Below are 16,952 nucleotides of genomic sequence, written 5' to 3' on the forward strand. Positions count from 1 at the left end.
CTAGTGAATATTATTGTTGCTAAATGACGCAAAATAGTGATTGCTGTTGCTGTGAGACTGTTGTTGAAGTTGTATTAGTTTGATTAGTAGCCTAATATGAACAGTATCTGAAATAAACAGCTAATTAAAGGTAGGCTAATTCATTTGCATAGTTCTTCCTGTCATTTATCGTTTGCCAACCGGCTCCATGACAAAACCATTGCATCTCTCATAACTCTCAACTGATGGATGTGGAAATTAGTCAAACTTTTTCTGAGAATGAGTCTGCACCTAAAAATGGTTAATGAATAAAATAAATATAAGTCTATCTCTTTTATTACAGTATGCACACATCAGTCGTCAAGAGCTGTTTGAATGATTTGAAGAGTTATTGCATTGAGCACAAGATATCTAACAGTACCAGACTCCTCACTAATGAACTGTGAATACAGTCCTTGAGAGAGTGAGAGAGTCTTAGCATGTTATATAAAGTCTTATGTGGAGGATGAATTGTAATTACCTCACTAAAAAGCCTCTTGAATGCCATCATTAATAGTCTGCCACTTTAAAGAGTTGGTGCTAGATGCAAGACACAATCATATTATTAAAACGATTAATGTATGTTTAAAAGCATTAGAGTCGCACAAAAGGATCCAATTGTAGCTCTCATGAAAAAAAACATGCAAGAGTCTTCTAAAGATGGACAGACTCTAAGAAGTGCTTTGCACCTCAACCCCAATTATACTTATTTATGGCGACAGTGTTCAGCCTTGGCAATGTCCCTGATTGCAAAATGTCATGTCTTGGCAAAACCCAGCGGTCACTTAAGGATGGGTTGATAATTTAAGACTTTTAGTGACATTACAGAAATTCTCTCTTCCAAATCTGGGTCCACAAATAGCTGTACCCCTTCTTCCAGGACTCAGACAGGGTCACTGTAAACTAGGTCACTGGTTACCTGTGAGGATGGTCTGCTTCATACCTGCGCTTCAATGAATAGAATGGCTAACTTGCATGTGAAATCTCCACTGAGCTGTCACACTAAATCAGAAACAACAACTAAAAAAAAAAACAAGCACTTTTTTTTTTTTACTGCATGGCCAGAAGTGACGGAAAATAAGGCTCTGCTCCAAAACGAAACTGGTTTTAAAAGAGACCTCACTACTTATTTGTATCTATAATAATACATTTGTAGATTGTAGCTTAACCGCAACTCTTTGTTACTGTTTTTAAAAGCTTTTTTAACCCATTGAGCTGGTCTGAAAATGTATCTGTAATGCTACTCTAGCAGTTTATCTTCATTACTTTCCTTGTTTTGCTGGAGAGCCTGATATCCTTCCGTTCAGTTGTCAAGACAAAGGTACATTTAGTGCTGATGTCCGGATGGCTCCGCTGGGTGCGATGAGTTACTGTCAGTTCTGGCAGAAATTAAATTACTGGTCAAAATGAAATGACAGGAGATTTATTCACGTGTAGTGCATTCGGTCTCATTAGTTTTGCACAGAAATCAATAGGTGCATCGTTTACTGATAATACAACACATTCCTTTCAAGATTTGTTAAACTAGTTGCCAATACTACTTTCTTAATACACATCCCAGATCTTATTTTAAAGTTCACATTATAAAAAATGCTTTATTGTCAGTCATATGGAACAACATTTTGGCTGAAATCACCAGGCCACAAAACTACTGCCATTATTGTTGTAGGTAATGTAGCTTTTCTAGAATCTTGCCAGCAATTTATAGATGTTTACTGAAACAATAGCAACTAACAAGAAATAGGAAGAACTGTTACCAGTGATATATGAAGAGATGCTCTTGAGGATGAACTTGACCTTTAGCTTCCACCTCCCCGTCAAAAGCCTGGTGGCTTTTCAGAAGGGTTCCTGATGGATAAAATGGATAAAAGCCAATTTCTAACTAACTGAATAGGAGTTATTCTTGGAAATACATCACATTACAGTGCCTTCTGTACCTTCTTGCAGAATTTAGTTTCAGTCCTGATACACTCCTGTAATTCTCAAGCATTAATTACACATCTAATGTGCATTTTGTGGGACTAGTGCAAAAAGCGTCCTGTCTAGGAACTGAAAAAGAGAAGAAACATCTGCTTTATTCCAACTAAAATCACTTGAAAACACACCACATCATAACAATGCAAGGAACCTCCCAGGTGAACTCTGGGGGGCATGAGGGTGGTCCGTTATCTAAAAGTTATTGCACTTTATTTGAATGCATCTAAAAGGAAAGAGATAGACCTGATTATTTGTTTTTTAAACAGGCTTTATCGGCATATCTAACTGAAATCAGTCATCTGTTGGTTTGTAAACATAAGTTGTTAGCCTGTAACCACCAGTTTGACTTAAAAGACTGAACAGTGATGATTAACATATGCATCTAGGGTCTCAATTCGGAGAATCATTATAAGTATTTTTTTTAACCCATTTAAACTTAACATGGAGTTATTATATATCATAGAGAGTGTGTTTAATTTAATGAGTTAAAAATAAAGGTTTATGTGTTCAAACTAACAATGAAAATAAGAAGTGTTTCAGAAGGCCTGCATGCTCCTCAAAAGGCTGACGTAAACATTGGAGCAGGCAGGTGAACTGGTAATATTTATGTAACCCACAGGACCAGGACACAGATGGTGTTTTCCTGTGAACGCCCCTTGCATCTTTATTTCCGCTTCTCACACAAACACATAGCCTACACACAGACGCAATTATCTCCTGTGGTTACTGGCACTACAGGTCACCCAAGCAAGAAGATGACAAACACCAACTGACACTTTTCACTTTTATCATTTTTCAAATTCAGTTATTTTAGAAACAGGACACTTTAGATATCCTGAACAGAAAATGAGCTAAGTAAATAGAAATTGATTTTTCATTACAGAGCTCAGTATTGAGAGTTTTCGAGAGTATCTCAATAAATGTTCACTTTACCTAAAAAAAAAAAAAAAAGATTAAAATTTTATTATATTTTGTATAAAGACAATAAGACTTAATTTAAGACCAATAATAATTTTTGCATTGAGATTTCTGATGAAAATTAAGCATTTTTTTCCTCCATATTTCTCATGACTTATATGAGTTAATGATAATTTTTACATTTCTTTTAGTTTTAATTCCCATTATTCTTAATGGTTGTTTTAATTAATGTAATGTAATATAACTAATTACTATACATTCTTCCCCTCACATATAAAAATAAAGAAAATGGTCCTAAAAATTATTTTAAAACTAATTACTTTTTCTTCATGTTTCTGACAGGTTTCGTAAAACATGGTGCATAAGACATGGCCCATAAATCGTAGAAGTATTAACTAATTTAGGCCGATGCATATGTTTGCATTTCTAGGCTACACCTCTTCAGTTTTCTTGCCAATGTTTTTCTAAAGCCAACATGATGATAAATTCAGATCCAGCCCATGAATTTCAGCAATACACAAATTGCATTTAAAAATAGACCTTTTATTTACAAGCCACTGAAAACTGCAACCATGTCTGCAGCCAAGTATAATGCATTTAATATATTCCACTGCAACTGTACTGATTACTCAGCTAAATGTAGATGCACCCTTAGCATGTATTGACTCGCTGCCGTTTTAATGGCAAATAAATTCTGTATGACGGATGCGTTCTTTTAACCTTCACACCTTTTGCTTCATCTTGGATGTCAGGTTTGACCAACTGGCTTTTATTCAACAGACTCTGCTGCCATTTATATGAGCGAGCCGAGGAACCCTTAGAGACAAGCTGCCATACAATGTCAAAGTCATAATTTCAGTGCATAACTGCATCCTTGACTGTTGGACACGAGTGTGTGTGAGTGCGTGACAGTCCTTATCACAGTCATCAAGGTTGGGGGGGCTGTATCCTCTAGCACTGCACGCATGCTATTTATAGACTGGCTTCAGATTCGAACAACCTGTGCATTGAGACATGGAAAGAGAGAGAAGGAAAAACTTTGTAAGGTTTTGTAGTGGGAAATTAAAATTTGCATGTTAACATACACTTGCATCACTTGTTTGCCTCTCTGTCATATCAGAGTGAGTCACGTCCACAAGGAATCAAGAAAAACAGGAGCTAATTAAATATAGACTCTGTTGGCCTTTGCTTGAATGGCTTGCCACGCCTTTTACTGGAGCAAATGAGGATCTCCTTTAGCCACTATTTTAGCCAAACATTTTAGCAAATGTTCAATGAAACATACATTTTGTGCCATATACAAGGATGTAACCAAATATAGGGGATAAAGGTTTAGTCTACAACTATCCACTAGCCTTAATATTGGGAGGAACAACTATATGCATGCTTTCTGTCACACACGCCCACCCCTATGTTGACATCTACACACCTGATAGGAAGGGCTTGATGAATGCAAGGGTTTTTAGCGCTGCTGGCTCAATGACACTAGAAGGGTTTTACTCACACAAGGTAAGAACAGAAATCAAGCTATTCACTTTTGCATTCTTCAGATCTACTGAAAAATGTGTTAACATTTCGCATTTTGCAAACAATTATATTCTTATCTAAATAACACGTCTGTGTCTTCTCTCATTTTTTTTTTTGCAGAATGAACAAAGTGCTTGGAGGGACAATGTGAGCATTCAGAGTTGAAGGTTATAATCAAGTGTAGCCATTACTGGAAGAAAATATCTGGCAGTATTCAGGATGATTCTGCTGACTTTTATCTGAATTAAAGAATTCTTCCTCCTCATTCTAGAATCAGCTATGGATAACAAGGCAAAAACACACTCTGTGTCCAGACTCTGATTTCAAAGGAACTGGCAGATGCTTGCTATGGAATATTTTTAGACCTCTCTGATGTCAACTAACTTTATTTCTTTATTGCTTCTTTGGTTTTGTCTTTCTCTAAACCATGCTGGAAAAACCCAAATAAGTTATTTAATTGAGTGCGGACAGTGAATGGAGATCGTCATTTAGCATGCAATGAATTTCTCAATTGTGTTTTAGTACAATCTGCTTGTCATATATACATCAGGGTGTCTTAACATGGACATATGTATGATGTTAGTAAGCTTTCCTTCAAAACTCAAATTTGCTTTTGTGGACTTCTAATCAGCAGTATATGCAGCAAGCTCTTGAAATTATGAATTTAAACAATCCTTTTTGGTGAAAAACACAAGGCAGAAAAACAAGGGCTACCAAGGACGGTGCTCAGGTGCTGCTCTTATAGCATACAAAAATTTGCTTAATTTGAACATTTGCACCTGCTTCCTGACTATTTCACTCCTCTCAGCTGTGGCCAAGCTTCATCTCTCAGGATGAGCCAGAAGTCGGACTCAGACACTGAGAGCTCCCAGGCACCGGTGATTTATACGGTGGAGGAACTGGAGTGCAAGATCTGCTACAATCGTTTTGACACACGAGCCCGCAAGCCCAAGGTGTTGAGCTGCTTGCACCGGGTCTGTGCCAAATGTCTAAAGAAGATGGTGGAGCTGGACTCGTCTCCGAGCATCATCAGCTGCCCCTTCTGTCGCCATGAGACTCATGTCCCTGACGAGGAGATCTGGTTGCTTCAAGATGACAGCAACATTTTGGCTATTCTGACTTACCAGGACCGGGCTCGTAAGAGTGGCACCACACCCAGTGGTGAGGTCCTTTTGACACCCAATAGCCTAAGTGGAAGCGAGCAGGCCCACAGCTCGTCCGACTGCCTCGTCATCACAATCATGGAAATCCCTGGAGAGTCACAGTCCTCTGACTCTATGAGCATGTTGAACATGGTGCGCTTGTATAGGACGGCCAGTTTGGACTCCTTGCCTTGCCACCTGCCTGTGCAGAAGTGTCGGGCTTGGACGTCTCATTCGGTTCCTCGCTTTCTAATGGGTTTCCTCTGCCTGGTCTACTTCAGCTCACTGCCACTGGGGATCTACTTGCTGATGATCCAGCAGCTCACGATGGGAGTGATCTTGGTCAGCCTGGTGCCCTCCACCTTGGTCCTTTGCGTGTTCTATGGCTTCTGCCAATGTCTGTGCCATGAGATCATGGAGGCCATCGCCACATAACAACCTACGTCAGTCCTTGGGCTGATCTTTGAACTAGCAAGACCTGTAAAAGAACAAAAGCCAAATCACTGATGCATATCTACTAATACCAGACACCGCATTTTTTCCGTCACACCAGATTATACCAGCATCTACCAGTGAACTCCTTGTAACTCACATCACATTGTATGCAGGGCCAACTGTACTTGACGTTAGCAGTTAAAGCTGGATGTATTGATTTTGGACTGCATCAGATCGCTGTGGTTTTGTATAATGTCTAGCTCACCCAATGGGTCTTCAACAACTGTGATATAAATAACACGCAACAGAGAATGAAGGCCTTCCACACTGTAATATGGAAACCACTGGATGTGTTCAACAATACTAGATGAATTTGTTTGTTTTGTGTTATCTTCTGCATATCTGTGGTATAATTTCAATCGTCTCAATGTTCTCATTGAAGTTCCTAGTTGCCTTTGTAAGGCATGTCAATGGCCAAGCTGTAATGTATATGTAAAATAAGTGAATTTGTGTTTGTCATTGCTATGAGAATGAACAAATACTTTAAAGCCACCCATTAGATATTCAATAAAGAATCTTCCATATCTAATAGAACTCCAGATTATACTTACCATACTTGATCACTGTTTGAGTATCCACCTTTGTCCTACGTCCCATGATGTTTTGCGCAAATAATGGGAGTAACTTCTGTTTACACTAAACAATCAGCAAAAAGTTCGCTCTATGAACGCAAAAAGAAAGAAAAAAACTGGGTACAATGAGGTGACATTATTTGACCCAGCCTTCAACCATTGATCATTAAAAGTACAAAAATGAAATGTATTAAATAAAAAAATGTAAGTTTAAAAAGCAAAATACTTTTAACATTCCATGAATAACTCCTTAAGATCCTCCTTCTATCCGCAGCAATGTTACAGATGTGTTAAATATCATTATAGGAAAATGTGTCTTCTTAACAATTACATTTAACAGCATATTTGTGAAAACAAACCTGGAAAGAGACACGAGGATTTGGGAAGGATTATTTGTAGCGCAGACTTATGATTGGAAATTATTTGTAAAGTTTTCCTTGTTAGGAAAAAGGTGGATAGTTCTGAAAAAGGACAAAAAACAGGATACATTGGATTCTTTACAATTGGCATCTTAAAATGTAATGAATTTAGTAATTAATGACTCCTAATATAAAAAGGAAATACTCTCCAACATCACAATTTTAAGTGTGTGAAGTTGATTATAATTATGACCGCGGAATTATGTTAGTGCCTATTACAGCTTTGCTGTTTTGTTAACTGAATGAGGTAATATTACTGGTGTTGCTCAGGAGATTTGACCCATGGGTGCATACATGATGCATCAAGCGACGCACAGCCTTCAAACAAGCCCAAATAACCACAAGGGAGTCAATAAAGGATCTCCATCTGTTCCACCACAATACCGTACCACTCTCCCTGTGGACAATTAACTTCACATAAACCTACTTTGCACAGCACACACATTATTAAACACACACTCCCACAAGCACACATATATACAACAACACATAGAAATTCATTATGCATGGATCTCTTGATTGAAAACATTTTCCTCCAAACACTGCATGCGTTTCTGAGAAAAAAGAACTTTTGACATAATGATCTCCATCCCAAGGTATTCTGGGAGCATGGACTGCACAGTTTGGGCCTAATTTTAACAAGTGTCCCTTAAGACCGGCCTCTATAAAAGCTTTGGAAAAAAGAACATAGCTGAGCATTCAAATACAAGGAGGTTGGCAGAAGTGTCTCCAACGGATGTAATCACACTTACAAACAGGACTGTCAAAACAACTCGCAAGTTTCTAAAGGCAATGAAACCAGACGGATTTCTTTGAGGCTCAGTTACCAGTAAGTGACTTTTTTTCTTTTAGAAAATTGTAGGCATACAAATGGGTGTAGCCTCTAAATTTAATATTATCACTTTAAAATTATATTAGAAATAAGGCAAAATGTGTTTCAAAGTGGTACAACCGTACATAAAAGAGAAAAATAATTAACCAGGATAATGAAGGTGGCAAATAACTTGTGTTTAAGCAAAATAAATGGTTATGGTTTATTAATTTAATTAGATCGAGAGAAAAAACAAGATTAAACATTTTCCCATCATCTAGTTAAGACAAAATCTACGCCATATATAATTTCAAATATTTTAGTTCAGAATAGGCCAGACCAATTCTGATATTGAGACCAACAATAACTCTTCAATATTCTGCAAAGTTTAGGTCGTTCACCACATGAGTGGTAATGAATCACTGGCGGCAGTCGGTGGTGGAAATCCAAACCAGAAAGAGGCAGGTGAATGAATGCGAGCGGGCACAGGCCGCCCTGAGCAAAGTGACAGCCTGCTTCCAGCAAATGGCCAACTTCTTGGGGAGCAACATGGATAGGAGCTTCCTTAGAGAGGAGCTGGAAGAAACCAGGACAGCAGCTCATAAAATATGCTCAGGTAAGACTGGACAAGAACAAACAGAAGACAAGCAAGAAACAGTTTGCCAATGATAGTGGTGCAGAAATTTTCAGTTGCCCTTTTATTATTTTTCTGCACTGCAAAAACTAGTGGCTGGTCATATTAAATTACGCCACATTCAAACTGTTGAGACTTGACTTGATCGACTCATGTTTCAGGGCTTCACCGGAGGCTGCTAAGTCTGCTGACAGAAATGGAGCAAGGACAAGAGGACAAAGAACAGGCTGAACGACTTTGGGTGATCTTCTTGTCCAGTTTGGAAAACTTCCAGCAGGACCTACAGAAGGTCAAAGTCTTGCGAGAGTTATTCCCTCTGATCTAGCACAAAGAACGACAAGCCCTCATCAACGCAGGTTATGTGGGTGGAACTTCGGAAATGGCAGCTCGGGCAGCCATAGTGCAAACACCATGGTTATCAGTAGAGGAGACTGCAAGCCCAGACCTGAAGCAGCACATAATGGAGATTGATGTTCAGCTTGAAGAAATGTTTCAAAGAGTTAATATTCCACTGTGGTCTATTGAACCCACACAAAAAGCCTGGGTAGAAGGCATTTCGACCCAAGAAAGTAGGCAAGAAGAGGATGAAAGCTTAGAAGACATCATGGAAGTGGAGTCTCAAAATAATACATTAGGTTGTTGCAATCACCACAACTGCAAAGTAGGCTGTCTACTATGTCTGCTTAGCCAAGTTCTGACACTAAGTTAAAGACAAGTTTTGAAATTGAGACAATCTACAATAACTTTTGTCCAATAACATTGGTTACGATAGTTTACCATAATACTCTAAAAACCTTAAAACACAACATTATTGGCTGATCAGTTGTGCACTACAATGCTTTTATATTATATATCAAAAAGAGAAAGAAAACAAATCCCTAACACTGTGCAAGATTAGTTTTCTTTATCCTATAGTTTTGATCTTTTTGGTCCGTCTCCTACGCACCCATCAATTGTCATCAGGTGTGCAGAGATTGATTGTTCATATACGATTTCAAAAGTGAAATAAAATTCATTCTGGTCGTATTTTCCCTCCCTTTACTCCAATAATTAGCAAAAACTCAATTCAATCAGCATTTTATTTAGGACAACATTGAAAAATATACACAGAAACCCAATACAGAAAATTTACATTACAAACAAGAAAACAGACACAGATAAAACAAGAGGCAGATGTTAATGTTCATGCTCAGTTCTTGTAGGTTGCGTGCAAATGGGCTTTGAATGCTGCAACAAAAAGGATTAAAAATCCATTAGACGCATTATTTCCCAAAACACTGAACTAGAAACAATTCTCAAAAAATACTGCAGTTTCAAACAACTGCTTGACTCTGGCATGATCGGTTACCTTCCTGGTCATCCCATAGTTCAGCAGCTGCAGAGTTCATTGGACTATCATTGTTGGGTTCTAAAAGCAAACATTCATGAGTACAATAATCCAGACAAGACAGCTAGTGAATTCCTTAAATCAGAACAAACCTGCTGCTTTATATTACAGGGGAAAGTAGTTGACCTTACATTAATTTATTAATCTGAATAACAGTATTCCATTTATCAGGGCATAATCATAATGTCCAAAGTTTGTTTCATGTTACGGTTTCATTTCAATTAAACATCCTGAAGGTTGTGGCCAGATTTCAACTCATGAATCAAGTGTGGAATATAAGTGAGTTTTGCTCGGCACTACTCGTATCAAAAGCATAACCTACCTCCTAATAAACTCTGAATGGACAATAGAATGGAGCGGACATCATATAGTGCAGACCACTTGTCCTTTAAAATGTCTAGGCAGATGAAGCCATTCTCATCAACATTTGGGTGGAAACAAGTAGTGACGAATTTCACCCGAGGGGCATTGTAGGGGTAACCGCTAGGAAACTCCAGGGAAAGTTTGTACCTCAAACCTTCATAAACCTGAGCAGGGACAAAAAAAAATAGATGGTTTTAAGAATAAATCTTATCGAGATAAGCATGTTGCATGTAAGAAAACCATTTTGTGGGGAAGAAAACCGTTGTTCTTACCGTTCCTTGAGCTCCATCTATTGTGCCAATCCATTTGAAGAGATTGTCAGACTCTGGAAATGCTGAAATGCCCTTGTCTCCTGACATCTGCATTTAACAATGCACCGAGTTAAACTACAGTTACAAAGGCCAAACCAAATAACAGCTGTACAAAGAGTTCTCACCATTAGCGTCATCAGCTCTTGCTGAAGCCTACGCAGGAAGAGGAAACATTGACAATTAACATGAATTATTAAAAAAGAAAAAGCACTAAAATTATATATATAAAGATTTTAAATGCCAGTCTTTGTCATTTCAGATGCCAAAATTAATGCAAATATGGTATTAAAAACAGTGAAAGAAATTTAGAAAATAGCGCCTAATAATGTACAAGAAGCCCTAATGGATTTCCAATCAAACTATACTACTTATGAACACCAATAATGTAAACGTTCCTGTTGGAAATCACAACACATTTAAAGGATTTTAAACTGCAGAGTTATTTCTATAACATAGAAAGATAATCTATGTATTGTTTGAATACTTGCAAAGTTTGATGCACTGAATTCTTTTGGAACAATTTAACTTAATATAGTATAACTTAATATAATATAAAGTATAATTGGGGGACTACAATTTTCTCAGAATCATGCGTTACTCAGAATTAAATTTCTTGTGATTCTGCCGTTATTACAAGTTCAATAAACAGTTCTGACAGATGAGCAGAACTCTTCATTGACACGGTTTAATTCCAGTGCAATACACAATATTTCAATACAAATACTGTTTGAATTAATAATACACTTTTCTCAACCGAAACTAAAAGAATAATTAACTGTAGTGGTTACAGAAGCATAATTATTTGATTCCTTAATAAATGTACTTCAAGTTAGGAAATAAATCCCGAAAGGAATCATAGATGCATTTCCGAGAACGGCCATTGTGTAACACATAGAAGCGTTCAATACATTTGAAGGGAATATCAGCAACAATCAAACCTTTTAGTGACGGATCCTTTCGACACGCTGACGTTGGTTTCGCTGCCCTTCAGTGCTGCTGTGGACGAGGCTGCTGCGGGGTCCATATTCTGAGAGGCCATGGCGTAAGATCTGCGAAGGGTCGACAGGGGGAAAAACACTTTTTGTTAAAACTCGCACATCTAACCAGTCAAAAGAGGTTTCCAACACCGAAAACTCGTTTACGTTATATACCTTGCGTTAGTGAGCTTCACTCCAATCTGATTTAGCTAACCGACGGGTGGAAACTGAATCTAGTTAATGTAAAACTAGAGGCTTAAACGAACTGTTTTTAAGAACAGAACTGAAATGGCTTTCGTTAGAATGTGAGGTAACTTATACTTCTAACGTTACATGTCTATGTTTGTCGAAATCCAGCAGCCAGTGATAAGCTAAACAAACCGATGTAACCGTCATACAAAACTAACGATTGAAAAGCAGATCTATTCTAACATTACCTGAAATATAATTAACTACAACACATACACACTCTCAAGTTACTAGGTTTCTAGTTAGCGAATTCGCTAACAATTCATTTATATAAACAGACAAACTATACAAATCATCTTGATATAAACATTAAAAGCAGTATTGTTAAAATGATTAGTATTATTACCGGCTGTGTTCAGTGCAGTCGACAAAACTAACCGATCGATGAACGAAATTTTTAAATCACATCCCGCCCCACTGTTTAAACTTAATCTCCGCCTTACCATCAGTTCAGCCAATCAGAAGCACAGATTACGAACAAAGCGAACGCTTAGCAACCAATCAGCACTGATGCTAGGCATAAGACACTTTGATTTGATTGGGTAATACGGCCAGAAGGGTGTGGCTATAACCGTTGACTAGTTTGAGTCATTCAATGCATTGGAACGAACTAGTTTTCATTTAAAAACACCATTTAGCACAAAACTGTTTATTGGTAAATATAATTGCATACATGAATAAACTGTTCTACATTTTCAGTTATGAAATACAGTAGATGAGTGTAACAGGTATGAAATTCATTAAAAAAAATAATTTAAATACCAACCTCCACACATTTTTAATAAGCTATAAAATCACCCAATTAAACTTTTTTCATTTAATAAAATAAAAATAAAAAACCAAGCATATATAAGTTAGAAAATATACTATAAGGTAAAAACATCACGGCTCGTTGTATAGTTCTGCTGTGAGAGAAGTAGCTTCTTTGCTTTTGTTTTTCAGAACAATGCAAAATATTTAAAAAGAGACATACCTGGGAAATTAATTAACTAGATAATCTACATTTTAAAGAAAATATGACATTTCATAAAAATGGGGTATAAATCATGAGAAACACACAAACATACAAAATGTCCATTAACCACAGTATTTTTTTTTAAACCATTAAGGCTCTATATGTGCCTCATTAGATATTCAAGTCTTTTAAATACAAAGTCATGAAAAAAAAAACACATTTGTTGACAGAAATCAGAAAATCACATTTCTAGACAAGTTTAGAAAATAGCATGTGAAATGAAATGTTGAATTTTGATTTGCCAAGTAAACCCCCAACGCAACAATTTCTGGGCAACTTGCTCATAATGCCTGGGTCTTCTATGAACATCGCACAAACAAAATAAACAACATAAAGTTACAGTTATGATAAACTGGTAACACTCAAGAGTGTCCGTGGTCCAACGACTTGCGTGGCACTAAATGACAAGATCATTTTCTGTTTTCTGTGCTTCCATTGCCTTCTGCATCTTCTCCACCATCCATATTGGCACTAGAAATGGTTTCAATTCATCCAGCTTCAATTCAGGACAGTCCCTAAGATTCAAAGAACATTTCATGATGCACGTTACCTGTAAAATTCATGTTTTATTTAGTAAGAAAATGTTTATTTACTTGTAGTCTTCACTTCGGGCAAGATCAAGAATGTCCTCCTCTATTAGAAGATAGGCCTGAGAAGAGAGAGTTTAAACATGATGATGACCAATTTTTATTTAATACTTAATTTCTGGGTTATTTATTAATTTATTAATGGAATAATATACCCAAAAATGAAAACTTGCAGAAAATTCACTCACCCTCAGGCCATATAAGATATAAATGAGTTTGTTTCTTCACCGGAACAGATTTGGAGAAATGTAACATTCTTGTTCACCAATGGATGCTCTGCAGTGAATGGGTGCCATCAGAATGAGAGTCCAAACAGCTGATAAAAACATCACAAGTAATCCACACCACTCTAGTCCTTGCATTAACATCTTGTGAAGCCAAAAGGAGCTTGTTTGTAGGAACCCATTCACTCCAGAGCATCCATTGGTGAGCAAGTGATGCAATGCTACATATCTCCAAATATTTTCAGGTGAAGAAAAACTAAAATCTTGGATGGCGTGAGGTTAAACTTTTTTTTTTTTTTTCAGGAAACTTTCATTTTTGGGTGAATTGCCCATGTTTTGAAAACAGAATGCCCTCACCATCTTTCCTCCGGTGGCTCTCATGTGCTGTCTTTCTGAAAGCCAGTGTTTGTCCTGGGCATCAGCGGCATACTGAGACACAATAGATATTACCTCCACATGAACACCGAAAAAGCTTAATGTATGCTCAGAAAAAGACTGAAAGTACCTTGAAGAGCTCTGCATGTTTGATGTAGATTCTTCCTCTTGTCCCGCCCATCCCCAAAGCCCTGACATTATATCAGTACATGTTGAACGTATACATCCAAACATCAGCTACTGTGAAATATTTAATATAACATAATTTGAGCAAACCTTTGTACACTTACTTATTTGCCCTGGATCCCAAAACGAATGTGCTGCTCTCTGTCAGTCTGGATGGGTCCCACTATACAGACATCAACACACTCACATTAATATCACATAAACATTTCAATATCAGTCATTATGCTATTTTAATCCAAATGCACATACCTTAGGTCCTTCTCGCTTTATTGGCTCAGATATTTTGAGTTTTGCTCTGCGTAGGATGTTTAAAAATGTCAAAAACATAAATCTTTGATGTGTGGAGGTATGAGATAAAAAAACACGAGGACACTTACCCAGTGTTGTATGAGGCTGGTCTGTCTACAGCGGTACCTGGAGGACGACCTTTCCTCTGAAAATTATCATTAATAAACAAACATTAGATATTTATAGCTGTTAATAGTATGTGGACAGAAAGGTTTTTTTAAATAAATTATTCAGCAAGAATGCATTATATTAAAAAAAAAAAGTCTAAATGCTGTACTTTCAACTAATATACGAATCAGCACAACTGTTTTCAATGTTTTTTAAACATTAGAATTATTTTTGAAGGATCATGTGACAGTGAAGACTGGAGTAATGATGCTGAAAATTCAGCTTCGATCACAAGAATATATTACATTTTACAGTATATAATTTTTTTTAAATTTGTATTAATATTTCCAAAAAGGCTTTTTTTTTTACCTTTTTAGGGATGGGACTGTCTCTTTGGCCTGAGGTGTCGTCTGGCTGCCGTGCACGCTGTGAAATGAAAATCGATAAGAAATAAAAAATCAAATAAATAAATAAACAACTTATAACAACAACAACAAAAAAATCAGAACTGAAAAATGTTACAATTCCAGTTACATTTATAGTTTTTCAGCCAAGTGTGCAGGTTCTTACAGACTAATTAACATATTAAATTAAATTCTGGAGGAAATGCATCACATTAACCTTCAGTGTTGGGTCAGCACTAGGTTTCAGGGACATTTTCTCTGTATCAGGAAAGAGCTGCTTTGCCTAAAACAGAAACAGAACATCAACTTATAATTTGATTTATCACTAATTTTAGCATTTATATTTGTAAAAATGTGCATAAATGATGTTGTACATGTTCCAGGCAGTTTCTGCAGGCGTCTCTGATGAGCTGGTCGGGCTGGACGTCTCCTCCTACATTCTCTTTCACATTGCTGGCCGCCTTCTCAAAAAACTGCAAAGATGAAAAAAAAAAAAAAAACTTGATCTCAGCAATTTAAACACATGCAACCAGTCCCAAAATAATAATGTGATGGATCAGTCACCTTCATATATTTTCTGAACACAGCACGGATGTCTTCATTGAAGCTGGGCTGCAGTACGGTCCTCAGGAGGTCCATGGAAATGACAGGGTCTGTATAACTACAGTACACACAATCACATGCTCAATCAAACACACTGATGTCTTGAAACAACCACAAATAACCTACAAATGAGCACATTATCCTGCGATGGGACTAAGTTCTGATGAAAAATCCACATTAGAGGACTTACCTAACCGCCATCTGTGAGCGCCGTCCTCTGCGATGCACCTGTCTGTGTTTGATCATGATGTTCCAGGGATTCTGCCATTCGGAAAGAATGCCAGAAAAGGTAAATGGCCATAAGAAAGGATGCAACAATCAAGATCCAATCAAGTTAGGCCTATTAATAAATAATTTACAATTGCAAGTTTATGCATGTAATCAGATGGTCTATTTAAAAAATATTTTTAATGCCAAAGTGTTTAATAATTATATACATTATATATATATATATATATATATATATATATATATATATATATATATATATATATATATATATATAGTTATTTAAAAAAAGACACTAATAAAAAAGTTGTTTAATTTCAACAAATAAAATGATTTCACAATGTACAAATTGTTAATTTTGCCCTAAAAACAAGATTGGTTTTCTCTGTGCACATTTTTTTTTCCTTTTATATATTTTTGGTTGAAATATGAACTATTAAAGTTTCATGCTCGGTTATGGTGCATACAGCGACTGAAGATGAAGATGTTAAGGATGATGACACGAGTTTGACTCACCACTGTCTGGATCCGCTGCTCGGTGAAGTCCTGCTGGAGCCAGTCTCTGCGTCCATCGCCCCTCTGGGCCCCCATCATTCACAATCAATGTACTCTCAGCGGATCAATGAGGATCGCTAGAAAGGCTCCAGGGGTCTCTAGATGCTGATCCCTTCACCGCTGCCACCTGTCAGCAACTCAGTGCAGTCAGATAGCTGGCGAGCTAATTCAGACACTTTTGAGAATAACCTGTTTAACGGCACGCGTTTCGAAACAATGAAGTAATCAGAAAAAAAAAACACTGTCAATGTTCGACAGCTCGATGATTTCTCAATCGCTTCCTCAAGCTCAATGTAATGCAGTGACGTAAACAATTTTCTGGCTCGAATTTCAAAATAAAAGTCTAAGATTGGTGGCGGGCATGCGCATCCGCACCATGGGCGTGGTCACGCGCCATAGTCGCTTACACAGAGCAAGCGGCCATCTTTGTTGTGGCACGGAAGACGCTTGTTTGAGAAGAAATATATTTCCAGATAAATATTGGGAATATTCCAAATATAGGAAATAATTAATATACTTCTTACCAAGGATATTCGACGTCACCTGCAAACTATGCATTTGACATGACACACAATAAAT

At 37.1% G+C, this 16,952-nt stretch overlaps 4 protein-coding genes across 7 annotated transcripts in view; 2 read left to right on the forward strand and 2 right to left on the reverse strand.

Moving 5' to 3' along the window:
- LOC113104709 (E3 ubiquitin-protein ligase RNF182-like) overlaps positions 1–9,648 on the forward strand; it is a 10,446-nt gene extending 798 nt beyond the window's left edge. The window contains exons 1-2 of one of the 2 annotated variants that reach the window (XM_026266125.1): positions 3,070–4,422; positions 4,561–9,648. In XM_026266125.1, the coding sequence (XP_026121910.1) occupies positions 5,274–6,017 (744 nt within the window). In that variant the 5' untranslated portion in view covers positions 3,070–4,422; positions 4,561–5,273 and the 3' untranslated portion in view covers positions 6,018–9,648. Of the gene's footprint in view, positions 1–3,069; positions 4,423–4,560 lie in introns of those variants that run through there. The other variant, XM_026266124.1, reaches the window with a different exon arrangement.
- On the forward strand, positions 8,264–9,648 carry LOC113104761 (regulator of G-protein signaling 9-binding protein-like). Its single transcript, XM_026266129.1, has 2 exons — positions 8,264–8,495; positions 8,675–9,648. Exons 1-2 carry the CDS (start codon positions 8,294–8,296, stop codon positions 8,836–8,838), a joined length of 366 nt encoding a protein of 121 aa, XP_026121914.1. The 5' UTR covers positions 8,264–8,293; the 3' UTR covers positions 8,839–9,648.
- LOC113104736 (ubiquitin-conjugating enzyme E2C) lies at positions 9,575–12,248 on the reverse strand. Of its 2 annotated transcripts, none has more exons than XM_026266126.1 (7): positions 12,147–12,248; positions 11,513–11,623; positions 10,700–10,727; positions 10,536–10,622; positions 10,223–10,427; positions 9,862–9,921; positions 9,575–9,740 (listed from the first exon to the last, which is right to left on the reverse strand). In XM_026266126.1, exons 2-7 carry the CDS (start codon positions 11,611–11,613, stop codon positions 9,703–9,705), a joined length of 519 nt encoding a protein of 172 aa, XP_026121911.1. In that variant the 5' UTR covers positions 11,614–11,623; positions 12,147–12,248; the 3' UTR covers positions 9,575–9,702. The 2 variants fall into 2 exon arrangements, with proteins under 2 accessions (XP_026121911.1, XP_026121913.1); XM_026266128.1 differs by lacking the exon at positions 12,147–12,248 and adding an exon at positions 11,726–11,867.
- A 185-nt stretch (positions 12,249–12,433) lies between these two features.
- Positions 12,434–16,706, reverse strand: LOC113104683 (deoxynucleotidyltransferase terminal-interacting protein 1-like). 2 transcript variants are annotated; one of them, XM_026266123.1, is made up of 14 exons: positions 16,548–16,706; positions 16,335–16,410; positions 15,781–15,851; positions 15,552–15,648; positions 15,362–15,460; positions 15,205–15,270; positions 14,953–15,009; positions 14,565–14,620; positions 14,437–14,482; positions 14,292–14,350; positions 14,132–14,192; positions 13,984–14,055; positions 13,409–13,464; positions 12,434–13,330 (listed from the first exon to the last, which is right to left on the reverse strand). In XM_026266123.1, the coding sequence occupies exons 2-14, from the start codon at positions 16,407–16,409 to the stop codon at positions 13,213–13,215; spliced, it is 933 nt and encodes a 310-aa protein (XP_026121908.1). In that variant the 5' UTR covers position 16,410; positions 16,548–16,706; the 3' UTR covers positions 12,434–13,212. The 2 variants fall into 2 exon arrangements, with proteins under 2 accessions (XP_026121908.1, XP_026121907.1); XM_026266122.1 differs by having other exon boundaries at positions 16,335–16,684.
- Positions 16,707–16,952: the final 246 nt, after the last annotated feature.

This window comes from Carassius auratus, chromosome 6 (assembly GCF_003368295.1).
Source record: "Carassius auratus strain Wakin chromosome 6, ASM336829v1, whole genome shotgun sequence".
NCBI lineage: Eukaryota > Metazoa > Chordata > Actinopteri > Cypriniformes > Cyprinidae > Carassius > Carassius auratus.

Coding starts and splice junctions, on each gene's coding strand:
- LOC113104761 (XM_026266129.1), top strand. CDS start 8,294: ATGAATCACTGGCGGCAGTCGGTGGTGGAAATCCAAACCAGAAAGAGG. Junction 8,496..8,674: donor AGCTCATAAAATATGCTCAG/GTAAGACTGGAC, acceptor CTCATGTTTCAG/GGCTTCACCGGAGGCTGCTA.
- LOC113104736 (XM_026266126.1), bottom strand. CDS start 11,613: ATGGCCTCTCAGAATATGGACCCCGCAGCAGCCTCGTCCACAGCAGCA. Junction 9,922..10,222: donor CATTCAGAGTTTATTAGGAG/GTAGGTTATGCT, acceptor GTTTGCTTTTAG/AACCCAACAATGATAGTCCA. Junction 9,741..9,861: donor ACTATGGGATGACCAGGAAG/GTAACCGATCAT, acceptor TTTTTGTTGCAG/CATTCAAAGCCCATTTGCAC.
- LOC113104683 (XM_026266122.1), bottom strand. CDS start 16,412: ATGATGGGGGCCCAGAGGGGCGATGGACGCAGAGACTGGCTCCAGCAG. Junction 15,852..16,334: donor AGCAGCGGATCCAGACAGTG/GTGAGTCAAACT, acceptor TCCGAATGGCAG/AATCCCTGGAACATCATGAT. Junction 14,351..14,436: donor TAAAGCGAGAAGGACCTAAG/GTATGTGCATTT, acceptor ATGTCTGTATAG/TGGGACCCATCCAGACTGAC.